Source organism: Prunus persica, chromosome G1 (genome assembly GCF_000346465.2).
Source record: "Prunus persica cultivar Lovell chromosome G1, Prunus_persica_NCBIv2, whole genome shotgun sequence".
NCBI classification, from domain to species: domain Eukaryota; kingdom Viridiplantae; phylum Streptophyta; class Magnoliopsida; order Rosales; family Rosaceae; genus Prunus; species Prunus persica.
In genome coordinates this window covers 32,067,236-32,082,896 of record NC_034009.1, presented here as the reverse complement: position 1 = coordinate 32,082,896, position 15,661 = coordinate 32,067,236, and the positions used below count along the sequence as shown (strand labels likewise).

The following is a 15,661-nucleotide window of genomic DNA, read 5'->3' as shown; positions in this document are numbered from 1 at the left end:
TCTTACCCATATCCAACTTTAGTTGATAGAGTTTGTCAAACGCAGAGCTTGATTCTCTCATCCAAATCATATCTTTTTACCAGAAAGATGTCTCGTCCTGGAAGATTTATCTTTGCCCCATAATTAAATTAGAAAACAATTGAGAATACTAAATTCTAAAAGAAAAGAATATGAACTTTTCAAAGTCATTATTGTTTAAACAGGAACCAAATTAATAAGTAAATATATATATATATATATATATATATATAACGCCGCCTAACCTATGGTTTGTATTTGGTCCCCACCTAATCAAACTTTCCACTCTAAACCTAGAGACTAGAGAGAAGAAATAAAAGATATATTATTTGGGTGGATGATATTGAAGCTAGAGTTTAATTTATAAAATTAACGTGACTAACTGCACACCGTCATTCGTGTTACAATGAAGAAACCAAAAAGCTCACTTCCTTGTGCAGCCAATGGGCCATCAATGGAGGAAGAAGAAGGAAATTAAAAAGGTTGGAAATTTCTCAAGTGGAACTTTGATGTAGAGTGATGCAGAGTGCCACTTAATAAAAACACCCACCAACTAGACCATGTATGCAAAGGCCAAGAAACAACACCTTTCATTTTAAAAGATCGGATTTATTAATTACACAATAAAGTAAAAAGATACTAAATATATTTATTATTTATTATGCAAATTTCATATCATTTTATTGTCAAGGGCACCATTATTATTCTCCTTTGGGTGACCATGCTCCGAGACTCACACTCAAACATTGTACATTCATCGATCACCATTGTCACGCTCATGCATTATTCAAAATTAAACTACTGTTTGCAATTAAAGTGTGATTGATTTTGGGATATACAAAATAATGTTATTCTCATTTCACACATGGCTGTAAAAAAAAAAAGTAAGAAAATATGTTGGTAATGTATGTATTTTTTTATTTACTAAAAGCGATAGTAATTTTATTGATAACACATAAAAAAAGTACAGGGTAGTCGCAATGCCAAATATAAATACAACATGTCTAGTGACCAAACACAAAAATAAATTGGTTTGATATGGTGAGAATTACGCATGCCAGAAAAACCTAAAAACAAGAAGCATCTGTACTCAGACCTACAATACAGATCCACAGTTTCACCTTCAGAGAGAGTTTAGGGTTTCTACTGAAACATGTTTAATACGATAATGTATGTATTTGAAAGAGAAAGACAACATATACTAGCTTTGTTTTTATCAATAACAACAGTAATTAGTATAAATTAGTGCGTGACAATAATCCCTATTGTTCTTTAGTATTATCTAACAACAATTAAATAGTGCATTACATAAAACTTAATCAGAATGACAAGGTTACCAAACATATCCATGAAACAGATGCTAAGAGAAATCTCATTTGCAAATTGCAACCCATATATGGATTTGTATAACTAAAATTAATTGTTTGGAAAGAAAATAATGGTTCCACCTACAAAAAAAAAGAATGTGGTATTTTGCTTAATTACGAGTGAGTAGTGTCGTGTCATGCTTCTTACCCATACGAAAAGAATGTGGTATTTTGCTTGCAATGCTAGTGAATAAAGAAATAAATAGAGAGATACATGCAAATGCAAATGCAATGCAGGCTTCCACCCTAATCCTAGACCAAACTCCTCCCTTTGTATTGTATGACTATGAGTGAAGGGCATTAAGAAGAAACCCTAAACTAAACCAAACTCTGGGTCTGTCCGGGGTATTGGTGGCCCAGCTAGCTATGTCCGTATATAAATTAATAATTGCCCACGAACGTTAGTGGAAATACTGAGGGTGCATATTTTATTGTCTCCCCTATAATTGATTTGATAAAACCTACAACCCCGTACGTCACCACCCAACGGATATTCATATTCATATATATCTCCATTCCAATCCCATGAGAAAAATTATTTCCAAACCCTCCACCACCACCCCAGCAGCTCAGAATTAAAGCAACACAGGACTAGCTCAATTAAAAACACCACCAACCATACACACACACACACACACAGCATCTCCAGTCCACCGCCATTAATTACTCACTTACAAAGAGAAAAAGAACGACTGAAAGATTATTGAAGTCCAGAAAAATGGCCGAAGAATGCAGAGAAAGTACTTCTTGTGTTGCAATCTCTTCTTCCTCTCCACAGCTAGCACAACCAAACTGGTGGGATCTCCATGCAGCTGCAGGTGCAGGGGCAGCAGGCTCTCAGCTGTCTTCATGGAGCAACTTGGGTATCAACCCATGGCAGCCACAGCCGCCTCAGCAGCAGCCAAACCAGAAGTACTCCAACTCTTCTAATAATTGTGATGATGTTGACCAGGATGTTTCAATCTCCAGCACTTCCTTTACCAATGCCTCCAACCACTCAAGCCTTAGCGTTGACTCCTCTCGCAGACTGCAGGTTGCTGATCAGCGTTCTGCGTCTCCCAACAACGATATGATCAACGGAGAGCAGGTTTCTGACAATCATATTTGGAACCATGTTCTCTTGTAAGTAGCCAAATTTTCTGTATGATATGTACTTTCATATAATAAGGGCAGCTAGTAATTAAAAGGGTGATATTGATTTCATATAAAAACTTAGGTTAACTTGTATATGTGATAATCGATTGATGTTTAAGGTTGAACCATGCATGCAGAAGCGTTAATGGAAACAGTGATTTACACCACAATGATCATGATGTTGGAGAGAATTTTCTCGATGCGCTGTCGTCCAAGAGCTTGTCAACTGATCATGTCATGTATGAACCTGCTTGTGACTACTTGAAGAAACTGGACAACAGTACTTGGGAGTTCACAAAGTACGTTTCAGCTGCATCGAATAATTTCAACAGTTTCGAGAAGCAATTAAATGGAGGGTTTATGGAGAACAACAACATGAATAATAATGTTAATATTGAGAACGAAAGGTTAACCAAGCTGTCAAATCTGGTGAGCACCTGGTCCATTGCGCCCCCCGAACCACAGCTAGTTATGGATCATGATCACCATCACTACTTGAAGCCGCAAGCGTTCATCAATAACGATTCGACTTCATGTGATGCTCAGATGGGAAATAATAATATTACAAATAGAAACTCGGGATCCAGTTTATTTTCATGTTATGGTAGCAAGGTTGAGGCTGCATGCGTAGCAGGAGGAGGAGGAGGAGGAGCTTTACATGGAATAACGCCGTCGTTTGGTAATAATACTAATGGCATTGAATATCAGATTGGCCTCAACAACGTTAACGCAATGGTTGCAGATCACCATAACGGCAAGTACTTTTATGGAAATGGATCAATTTTGCCCGATTCTTATTCTTCATGCGGTGCTACGAGTGCCGGTGCCAGAAATTTTGCAGATGTTATATCTTTTAGTAGCCGATTAGGCAACAAGTCGGCCTTGGTTGATATTCATGCACCCAAGCCCTGTTTCAAATCTTCCAACCTATCTGATCAATATTCTAAGAAGCAAGCTTCCTCGGTATGCTCAATCAATCAAGTGATTAATTTATTCTTAAAGTCAATTTACCTTTAATGATTTTCAATTTCTTTGCATAACACGCAGACAAGAGTGAGTAGTGGAAGAGGACAAGGGATTGCAAATGAAGGAAAGAAGAAAAGAACGGACGACACATCATCAGAAACAGTCTTGAAAAAGCCTAAGCAAGAAACTTCTACAGTTTCATCATCTGTAAAGGTACTCTATAGAGAAGAAAAAGGCAAAGGACAAAAGAAATCACGCTTCATCTTTGTTAATTAATTCGGATATAATAATATTAACTTTTGCCTTTTGAATTGTTAATTTACAAATTGAATCGACAGATGCAGGCACCAAAAGTCAAGCTCGGAGACAGGATCACGGCCCTTCAACAAATCGTGTCTCCATTTGGAAAGGTGAGTAGAAATCAGCCACACATGTACAACCTGCTACTTATTATTTTCATTTCAACTGGATTAATTCTTGTTTTTCACACTCTCTATTTCATAATTCATCATCATATATATTCATTATATTTAGTTTAATTTTCAGACTGATACTGCATCTGTACTATATGAAGCGATTCAGTACATCAAGTTCCTGCAAGACCAAGTGCATGTGGTATATATTATCATATATAATCTTTCTTTTTAATAATTTGTTTGAATCTCTTGTTGCGATTTACGCTCGAAGAAAATAGTATTTCCAGATTGTTATATACATCCTCTAAGCTACATTTCCATGATTTTGCAGCTATTGAGTAGCCCTTATTTGAAGACAAATTCACACAAGGTACGTACATGCGTATACATATACATACACACACACACACACACACATATGTATCAAGCATGCTTACAATTTGTATATATGCTAATCAATTAGTGTTGGTGGTTTTAGGATCCATGGGCGACCGATAGAAAAGATCACAAGGGAGATGCAAAGGTTGACCTCAAGAACAAAGGCCTTTGCTTGGTGCCTATTTCATGCACACCTCAGGTTTATCGTGAGAATACAGGATCAGACTATTGGACACCAACATATAGAGGATGTTTGTATAGATAAGCTATGAGATTACTTTATATTTCATATTTTCTTGTTGTCAATGCGATCAGTTATAGTGTAGAAGAAGAAGAAAAAAAGCCTCAGTGCATGCATGTTAAGTTTATATCTTCTCAAAAGAATGGGAAGCAACTATCTTGTATTATGGCTTTCGGCTTAGGATTAAGATTCAGCTGTGGCCTAATTAATAGTTACTACTTCACAATATTTGCATAATGCATACATATTTGTGTTAATCAGCTGATGACGAAATACGATATGATAACTTAACTCATCTCTCGGAATTATTATTCTAAGAATACTTTGATGTGTTATTTGTATAGTTATTAGAAGATATATGAACTCAATGTAACATCAAATTATAAGACCTTAATTGCTACAGAGCATCAAGATATGTATGTAATTTGTAAATGGTGGGTTATATTTTGGAAAGTCAACGGTTCACTCTTTCTGATATGACTTTCTTCAGTTCTTGTAAAAGAACTGAAACCTATCCCAAAAGTCTAATCACATGCAAAAGAACAACCAGTTAAAGTTCCTAGCTGCTTCAAATTGTTCAACAGCTAATGAGCTAGTGTAACAAGGGGAACTAAAGTTTTACCATAAATGTCCATTCGATCTCTTTCTTGGGTTGGGAGAATGAATGTACGTGAAATAAATTTATCTCTCTCCTCCTATCGCATAATCTATTGGAGAAGAGACATATATGACTCTTTTATTTTACGTCAACTCCCAACATTAAGCATACATATTATTTGTTGAAAATTAGGAAAATGTAAAAAATATCCTAAAATACGACCAAAAAAAAAGTTTTACAGAATATATACATACTATATAAATGGGAAGTTAAAAAAAAAAAAAAAAAACTGAGTACAGTCGGTAGCTAGAATGACTGAAAATCATCATGATTCATGACGTATGACTAAACTGTATATATTCTCCATTTCTCAAATGATCTATAGAACGATCACCAAATCGTTGAATGCGAAATATTGGTGGAGGAGTTAGCACTTGCAAGTTGGCCACCACTCATCACTTTGCTTTGTCCTCATCAGCTCATTGCTTGAAAATACAAGATTATTTCTAGAACCTATCAAAGTTGACAAGGGGCAAAAGTGAATGCAAGGAAGCAATGGTCAAAGCGGAGATGAGCACAAAGTGCAAAACCTAAGAGTGGTGGTGCACTTCAACATGTTATTGGTGCTCTTCTCAATCAAAGCTAGAGGAGACTCTTTCTACATTGCATTTTATTCATCCCACCCTCTACACAAAATTATAAAATTTTCAACCATTTTATTAGAAAATAATCATTTTAGTTTTTTTTTTTTTGGGTAATAAAAGTGTTCATTTATTTATTTCATCACAACTAAATATCATAATAATATAATATTTATCTCTTTTTTTCTTGTAAGAATGATCTATCAATGAAGATTGAGGAGACGAATTGACATTACACATTGATCGTGACTATGTGTAATAATTGAAAAATAAGTACCATTTTGTCTCAATATCCATGTCTAATTGTTTTTCAGCCACAAATACATCGTGGCCATCTATTTGGTGCCATAGATGTACAGTAATTGTGGCGATTAGATCAGCAATGGCAACCATTTAGATGCGGTGGCTTCTACTAGTGATCCCAGTGGCTGACCAAACCATTCAAAACCTCATTATATAATTAATAATTTTTTACTGGTAGTGCTATAACTATATCGAGTTTGACTAGTGCCTTTTTGATGGCCAAAGTAGAAGCAGGCCTGCAATCTCATGGTCGTTGAAGGATGATCATCGCCATCATGTCTCTAGCTATGAATTTTATTATATATTAATTTTTTCAAGGGAATCAACAGAAAAATTAAAGCATTTCAAATGCTTGAACAATGGTACTAGCTAGTAGCTACCTTCCCCCTAATTTTATTTCCAGGTGATGAAGGAGATCTCGTAGGATGCTTCATTTTCTCATTTTCTTTATGGCCATTGGCAGCGGTTAAGATTTATTACCATGGGGAAAAAAAAATCTCTATTACCCTCATTACAATCACCCCTTAAATATATAATTTAGATTAATTATAAAAATAATAATAATAAAGAAACTGAAAATAAGTGTCACGAGAATGATACATGAATGGGTTGGCAACAAATTGACTGCAAGAATTTGTATGAATCCTCATTATCTGTTGGTGGCCATTATCTTGTAGAAAAATTTGTGCAAAACGGGAATAATACTATTTTGCCTTTTCATCGAATCACAAACTACCATGTGTAAAAGTTATAAAGCGCGGCACAATGTGATTGACCGAGGATAGCAAAATAATGCTATTCTCATTTCACCCAAGTATTTTTCCTGCATCTTGTTGTCGGCTAACGTTCTTAGAATTTTATTTCTTTATTTATTGGTCGAACAGTCTTAGAATGTGTTTCTCTTGCATCCTCATTTCATAAATTCGTTTTTTTAGAGATATTTAGTCATATATCAATTCTTAGCACTAATAATATAGATAAACCCTAAACCATTTAATTTTGTTGAGGCCCAAAAATTCAAGGTTGTGCCCAAATAAATTCTCAGCCCAACGCAATGCCTTATTAAGAAAAGACCCGATTTGGAGCACGCGAAAGTTCGTCATTCACGCTTGCACGAGCCACGACCATGTGCTATGCCAAATAAATATGCAATCCGTCACGCTAAGAATCGAAATAAGCCTATAAAAGGCATTGACTCTACAAGCTCATGCTAATTATCCCGTTAAGCATCATATCCCTTTTTAAAGGATACGAAATTCAAGCACCCCAAGCGACATGCAATACCAAGTGAAAAATCATTATTATTACACCTAGCCACACTACAAGCTTAAGTAGGTCCAAGCCACGCAAGCGCCCGGAGCTTGCTTGAGTGGGTTGTGGTATGGATGGTAACGAGCTTTCATGAGGCCTATTGATGAGCCGAGAAATGAAAGTTTGGGTTGCTTGGGAGCCCCAATACTCAAGCTCATTTCTTGAGCCCAAACATGTGGGTAAACATAAAAGAAAGAAATAGCCCAGTACTTTAGGAAAAATTAGCTCATCATCTCAATAAAAATGGTCCGTCACTTACGAGGTTGGCCCATTCCCTTAAATACACTAACTCATCACCTTAGGAAGGCCCAAATAGCCCAAGTGGTTTAGAAAATATCCAAAAAATCCCTAGCACATGGTTTGAAATGAAACCATGATAGAAAACCAGGAGATGTTTGTAGGCTCAGGAAGCTGGGAGACTCCAGCACATGGCCAAAGACAAACCCAATGCAATCCATCAAGAAAACCAAGGGATGTTTAGGCAAAACACCATTCAAACCAGCATACATACCCATTCCCCCCCCACCAGATCTTGCCATGAAGTAGGAGAGGAAAGGAGGAGAAATGACAGCCAAAAATAAGAAATCACCACTGATAAGCCTAGAGCTCCCAAAACCCTGTTTTTGGTGCGATTGTGCAAAGGATAATTTCACAAAATGGGATTGATCGAAGGGAGAGAAGAGAAATGAAAGGAGAGACTTGGCAAAATTAGAGAGAACCCATTAGGGTTTCTTGAGAAGGATGAGCTTCTAACGACTATAAAAGGAGGTACCTCCTACCCATTAAACTCAACTAGAGCAGTTGAGCAAGCTTATTATCTAACTGCTAACATCAAGCCCAAGTGCCTCACCTTTTATCTCCTTCTTCTTTATCCTAAGCAACACACATATGGGGAGCAAGCTTTATCTCCCCTCCATGAAGCCTCTGCAATTTTGAGCCATATTTATCTATCTCCTCCCATTTTCTCTTCTGTTAAAACACTCCAGAGATTGACAGACTTTTCGTCAAGCTGCCGGAAACTACTCAACACACCATCATACCCCCATCTCTCTCCTTCTTCAACAAACCCTCTTAGAATCCATTCCCCCTTGTCTTAAAACCCATGTTTCTCATAGGAATTCACAGCCCTCTTTTTGTTTATGCTAAACTCATGATTGTTTTGCTCCCATGCCACAAGTCTCTCATGCCAAGCTAAGATTCTACCTGCAAACACTAAGAATTTATCTGTAAGCATCCATTATTTTTGTTGGTGAAGGTAACCAAGATGCTTCATAAGGCTTCACTACCCTTTCGAAGCATTCTTGGGGCCTGATTCTTGAACTTAGGTACACGGGGTAATTTCACTTGTTTCTCTTTTCGGCAGTCCAAGCCCATCCGTCAGGCTGCTGGAATAAAAAGACCCCTACAAATTTATATAAACAAACCCAAAAAATACCCAAAAAATGACAGCTGACCTTATTGAATTTAATTCTGATTATTAAATTACTTTGATGCCCTATTAAGTGTTTTGAGCCATTTTTATGAGGTTTTGGGGTTGGATTTATTTTAAGAAATCAATAGCAGTTTTGTAATTTAAAAGAAGTTAAAAGTCTTTTGTTATGTTGTAAATGAGCTTTGTGTGCGTTTCTAAAGTCCATTTCTTATAAAGTAGTTTTATAATTTGGACTTCTATATTTGGTATAATAGTGAATATTTCTTTTTTAAAAGTATATATGAGCTTAGCTAAATTAATTAGAGCTGATGTGCTCCTCACTTAAACTTTATCCCCCAGTAGTTTATATTAGATATATTAAAGTATAATACTGGTTGTATCAAATTTTGTTGTTGTTGATTTTTTAATTAAAAAAGCCCAAGTCGACTTATTACATTAAAAATGATAAGGCCAACCTCATGCTTTCAAAACAGCACAGCAAGTGAAGAGGCCCATAAGCACTTTCTCGATCACGCTAGAGATCCAACTACTTTTCCTGCAAACCCAAATGTTAGCCCAAAGGATTATAAATTTCGGCCTGAAGCTAGTCAATAAATTAGAAGCTGAGATTAATTGTTGATATCGTCATCGCAGTCGTTTTATTCTTTTTATTTTAATTTTTGTAATGGGTAATTTGGTCCAACAAAGTTATAAAAAAAATACATACATCCGGAAATGCATTTCTGAGAAAATAAAATAAAGCCATTCTAGTTTAATTAATTAAGAAAAAAACAAAAAAACGAAGCAAATGCAACAGAGAAGAGGGCAAGGCAAATATCCCGAAAGAAATGGCGGTCTTTGGCGTCCTTGACACTTGCACTCCCGAAGTAGAGCACTAGAGAGGGAGAGCTCCCTCAAGATCCTTTTCCTTTCCTCTTCTCTTCTCTTCTCAGCACCCACTAACAGTACCAGTAAAACCACAACTCACTCCTCCTTCTAATTAATTAGGGCTTCTTCTCATTTTTCACTTTGGGTTTTTTTGTTTTTGAAAACGATGATATGAAGCGCGGTCTCGACGATTTCGAAATCTCCGACGACGAGTGGGAGGAGCATTCCTCCTCCTTCAAGCCCTCTCGAGTCCTCAAGAAACCTCGAACCCCAACGCCGCCTCCAATTGAGTCCTTCGCCTTCCGAGCCTCCTCCCCAAAGCCCCAACAACTCTCCGACGACGATGATGATTGCGTCGAAATTAAAAATGAGTTGGAGGACGACGACGTCGACGAGGTTCAGGTTATCAGGCCCGTCAAACCTGGCCGTCGGTTCGTCATCGAGGACGAGGAGAGCGATGGAGATTGGGTCAATATAGAGTCAACGAGTGAAGAAGAAGAAGAAGAAGAGGCAGAGGAGTTGGAGGAGGATGATGTGGTTGGCAAGGCTTTGCAGAAGTGTGCCAAAATATCGGCCGACTTGAGAAGGGAGCTCCACGGCTCGTCGGCTCCCGCTGTGTCTGATCGTTATGCTGAAGTGGAAGCTGCCTCTGTGAGGATTGTCACTCAGGTGCTTTCTATTTTTTATCTTCTTCTTTTCAGTATACTCTTGTTGTTTGGTGCATGGAGTTGGAAAGCTCTTACCTTTAGTTATTTTGATTGGTGGAAAATGTGGTTCAAAATGTTGGCATTCCTTTGTTTCCTTGGGTTAGGAAAATGATGAACATTTACAGGGAAAGAGAATGTGGCTGTATAAGAAAGTAAAAAAGCAAAACAAAATTTTTGAATTTAGGTTTCTGTGCGAAGGATTTTTTGTTTTTGTTATGTATTGTGATTATTTTCTTTTTCTAGTTGTTGTCAGCTTTCAATGCCGTTGGCAATTGATGGTGATTGATTTGTTGTTGCAGGATGATATTATCGCGGCATGTAGGTCTGACCATTCTGACTTTCAACCTATTCTCAAGCCATACCAGCTGGTTGGTGTTAACTTTCTTCTTCTGTTGTATCGAAAGGGTATCAGTGGAGGTACTTTTCTTTTGCTCTGTGCCAGGAAATAGGGCATTCATTAGGGACTCAATTTAGGGAAGAACTAGGAAACTGCTTGTAATTTGAAATTAGCATAAGAAGCTCTGTATTGAAGTGATTTCGTTTAAATAGATGAAAGTTTATCAATCTTCCTTTGAGGCTAGTTTTATGATTGTATAAGCATATTACAGTCTGGGGCTAGGTTTAATCTCACTTCTCAAAGCATAGCAGTTTAACATACTTTATTTTCTGCAGCCATTTTGGCCGACGAGATGGGTCTCGGGAAGACCATTCAGGTACCTGGGGGTCCATTCTCCTCACCTGTTTCAATAATAATTGTAACTTTAGTTTTCTAATATCTGTTCTTGTTGAACAGGCTATAACATATTTGATGTTATTGAAACATTTACACAACGACCAGGGTCCACATTTGATTGTCTGTCCTGCTTCGGTTTTGGAAAACTGGGAAAGGGAACTGAAGAAGTGGTGCCCGTCATTTTCTGTTCTCCAGTATCATGGGGCTGCGCGATCAGCATATTCAAGAGAATTGAGCTCTTTGGCCAAAGCTGGATTGCCGCCTCCTTTTAATGTTATTCTCGTGTGCTATTCACTATTTGAAAGACACAGGTTTGTTTCGGTGTTACATATGGATAGTGGAAAGTGATTTTGATTTTATGGTATTTTAATTCCTTTAATTTATGGTCTTCCAGTGGACAGCAAAAAGATGATCGTAAAATTCTGAAACGTTGGCAATGGAGTTGTGTGCTTATGGACGAAGCTCATGCTTTGAAGGATAAAAATAGCTACAGGTGGAAAAACCTAATGTCTGTTGCACGAAGTGCAAACCAGCGTCTAATGCTGACAGGGACACCTCTACAAAATGATTTACATGTATTACTTTATACCCTTTATAATCTTCTGGATTATTACTTAAATAGCCACGTTGTTCAATGAACAGAAAACTGGCCTTTTTGCATTGCAATCTTACCAAGGGAAGATTAGAATATGATGAAAATGATGAATCTGATTCCTTTCGAGGGAAGACAAGGATATAATAAAGTGTTTTGGATGGTCATGATATAGTGTGATTGAATTATCTGAATTTTAGGATTAGGTCTGAGGATGTGCGTTTGTACATTTGCTAAGGTGAGGTTAAATTATCCCTTGGGTTGGGGATACCTTATCAAGAATGTTACTTACTTATTTCCTCTTTCATTTTGTAAACATGATATATCAAATTTTTTTTTAAAAAATTGAGTTTAGAAGATGTGGAATTGCATCAGTCAATAGTGTTTACTATTGATTTTATATTGGAACTTGCATTTTAGTTCTTAGAAATTTCTTTGTTAATGACTTGTGGGTTTTTGCAGGAGCTCTGGTCTATGCTGGAGTTTATGATGCCAGATCTTTTCACTACCGAGGATGTTGACTTAAAAAAGCTATTAAGTGCTGAAGATAGAGATTTGATTGGCCGTATGAAATCCATATTGGGACCATTTATTTTGAGACGCCTAAAATCTGATGTTATGCAACAACTTGTTCCAAAAATACAGCGGGTATGTTATTAGTTTATGCGTAGGTTCTTATTTTTTCATATTGTGGAGTTTTTCATTACTCTTACTTATAGAAAATATAAGTCTATCTGTTGGTTATTTCTTTTGTACTTTAGAAAGAAGCTGAGAAATGCACTGCAGGTTGAGTATGTTGTCATGGAAAAGGAACAAGCAGATGCCTATAAAGAAGCCATTGAGGAGTATCGTGCAGCTTCACAAGCTCGTATTGCAAAAACCTCAGAGGTTAACTCGAACAGTATCCTTGGAGTTCTTCCCCGGCGGCAGATCTCCAACTATTTTGTTCAGTTTCGTAAGGTGCTGCTGTCTCAATTTATCATGTTTTTTGTATCCCAGTTCTTTTGTTCTGATTACATATGTCTTGTGCTTATTGTTGTTTTTTTTTTCCTTTCCCTGCTGTCTAGATTGCAAATCATCCTTTACTAGTAAGGCGTATTTACAGTGATGAGGATGTTGTTCGTTTTGCCAGAAAGTTACATCCAATGGGTGCATTTGGCTTTGAGTGTACTTTAGACAAAGTAATTGGGGAACTTAACAGTTATAGTGACTTCTCTATCCATCGGGTATTTTTTCAACTTCTTAAAAATGAATTTGTATTTCGAGCATTATATTATACTATTAATCCATTGGAATGATTGGATTATCTATTTTGTACATTATAAGTATGTGTATATTTGTAAATATATGTACAGATATTGAAATGGTTCAGGTGTTCACGAGTCTGCACAGGGACTCCTCTTTTTTGTACTGCCATTCAAAACAAGCAGTATTCATGCTGCATAGGAATATGATATTTTCCTCCTCAGTGAATTTCCCAGTAATTATTAGTTGTAGCAGATTGCATATTCTATCTTGATGCAATGTATGTTCTCTCTTTCTCTGCAGCTTTTACTGTATCATGGTGTCACTGATAAGAAAGGATTTCTTCCAGACAAATATGTTATGCTTGCAGCAAAGTCTCAGGTATAATGTTACTTCAATAAGTTTTCTAACAAATTTGGATAGGATTGTTCGGTGATACTTTCTGCTCAAAATTGAGAAGGGTTTTCTTGTCAATGATATTAGGCATTGGCTGAACTTCTTCCTTCACTGAAGCAAGCTGGGCATCGAGTTCTTATTTTTAGCCAGTGGACGTCAATGCTTGATATTTTGGAGTGGACATTGGATGTGATAGGGGTTACATACAGACGACTTGATGGAAGGTACTGGCATACTTATGTCACAGTTACAGATCGTTTGTATCAATATTTATTATATTATTTGACTTGCTCAGGTTCAGTTGAATATATAGCTGTTGATTGTGGTTAATTTGAATTGCTATTTGTACTATAAGTTGTGTTTCTTGTCTGTATCTTCCAAATGACAGTACTCAGGTGACTGAAAGACAGACGATAGTTGATACATTCAATAGCGACACTTCTATATTTGCATGCTTGCTGTCTACAAGAGCTGGAGGCCAAGGATTGAACTTGACTGGAGCTGATACTGTAGTCATTCATGATATGGATTTCAACCCACAAATTGATCGACAGGCTGAAGATCGCTGTCATCGCATTGGCCAAGTGAAGCCTGTTACTATATACAGGTTGCTCCTCCTTCAATGTCCCAATGTCTCACTCCTCACCTATTACCTGTCAGAAAAGCATCACCCCCCACCGCCCCACCGCCCCCCCAAAAGCCATCTCTCTTTCCCTTCATTCTGCGGTATTTGTCTGTGTTGTAGACTTGAATTGTGAATGGTAGATCTCTAACCTGCTTATGTGCTTTAACAGGCTAGTCACCAAGGGTACAGTTGATGAAAACGTTTACGAGATTGCAAAAAGAAAGTTAGTGCTAGATGCTGCAGTCCTGGAATCTGGCTTGGAGATGGATAATGAAGGCGAAACATCCGAGAAGACCATGGGAGAGATATTATCGAAACTTTTGCTTGGTTAAGATTTTAGAACATTTACAGAGAGTCCGCTGAAAGAGATACTGCAACAGAAGATCTTTGTAATTTATTTTTTATTCACCTTATAGGAGAGGTCCATTGTTGTATTAGTTAGGATTTTGAAGAAAAAACAATACATAGTTGTAGGTTGGTATGCTATACGGGTGTAAATTGGCCCAAATATTCTTGTAGCAATTAAAAGTTATCGTCACTAGGCAACGATGATGAATTTGGAGGGATTGAATTGAGCAAGTTTCGCTCGGAGTTCAATGTGAGTTTATTAATCTGGTCCAAATATGTAATTTGGGTTATTGGGGTCGGTTTTTGGATCAAACATCCCGGCGCAATTGACTTTTGGTTATCGCAGGCTTGGGGCCTGGGGCTGAAGCTTAAATGGGTTATAGATTATAGGAATCAGGGAAGGATTTGATCTTGGATTTAAAGCATCTATAATCATACTTCCTAATTTTTAGTTAAAATTTAGCTAAAAATACATAAAAATTATTTTAGAAGCTCTCTCTAAAATTTGAATTCTAATCACACTCCATAGTTTAGGGTGTCATAAATGCTATATTTATTTTTTAATTCAATATGATTGGTCTATCTCCGTAAAAAATAAAAAATAAAATGTATTAGCATTAATTAAAAGTTTAAACTACGCATAAAACAAATCATCATTAAATTATAGGGAGTTACTAGGAATCATTGCTCTCTCTTTAGATTTAGGAGCTCTTAAATGTCTTCATATTTTAAGAGGTGGATATGGAGCATGGTTGGAGTTGTATTTTTTCAATTTTAAATTTGTCTAAAGAGGTGGTTTAGGGAGCCCATTGTGGATGCTCTTAGTAATCCTTCTGGTAGCGAAATTCTATAGTGAAGATGCCATATATAGATCATTCATGTGAACCTTTATATTAGTCACACGATCATTTCATTAAACTTAAGTGAAGTTACTATTTAGATATATCTTGTGACTAATATGAAGGTTCACAAAAGCCTCTGGCCTCACAATCAAACCCTAACAGGGCGATAACAGAGCAAATCTCACTAAGTTCATATTACAAGCAGAAAGCAAAGTTCAACGGAAGTAAAATGAATAAAAGAGCCCTACAAAAGCTCAGAGTTCGGAAGTAGAGATCTTGGCTCGGTTGCTCGATTCGAATATAGCTACTGTCTGGGGGGTGCAAAATAGAAAAAGTATGAGTGGACAAAAACAAGTTTAGTTCACAATTGAAACCAACATAGTATAACCCCACCGTTTAGAAAAATATGATGAAACCATATGCATTCAAAACCGAAAATAGCCATATATGTATAAATAGTTGAATCAAAACCATAACGAAATCCGAAATCCCATAAAGGTA

The 15,661-nt window shown here is 36.8% G+C and overlaps 2 protein-coding genes across 2 annotated transcripts; both read left to right on the top strand.

Annotated features, from left to right (window-relative positions):
- LOC18791617 (transcription factor bHLH111) lies at positions 1,820-4,815 on the top strand. Its single transcript, XM_007222405.2, has 7 exons — positions 1,820-2,507; positions 2,657-3,482; positions 3,567-3,698; positions 3,824-3,895; positions 4,032-4,100; positions 4,233-4,271; positions 4,380-4,815. The coding sequence occupies exons 1-7, from the start codon at positions 2,104-2,106 to the stop codon at positions 4,542-4,544; spliced, it is 1,707 nt and encodes a 568-aa protein (XP_007222467.1). The 5' UTR covers positions 1,820-2,103; the 3' UTR covers positions 4,545-4,815.
- LOC18792817 (protein CHROMATIN REMODELING 19) lies at positions 9,520-14,591 on the top strand. Its single transcript, XM_007225154.2, has 12 exons — positions 9,520-10,341; positions 10,679-10,796; positions 11,052-11,092; positions 11,173-11,423; positions 11,507-11,687; positions 12,167-12,352; positions 12,491-12,664; positions 12,772-12,930; positions 13,253-13,330; positions 13,433-13,569; positions 13,734-13,952; positions 14,140-14,591. The coding sequence occupies exons 1-12, from the start codon at positions 9,844-9,846 to the stop codon at positions 14,300-14,302; spliced, it is 2,205 nt and encodes a 734-aa protein (XP_007225216.1). The 5' UTR covers positions 9,520-9,843; the 3' UTR covers positions 14,303-14,591.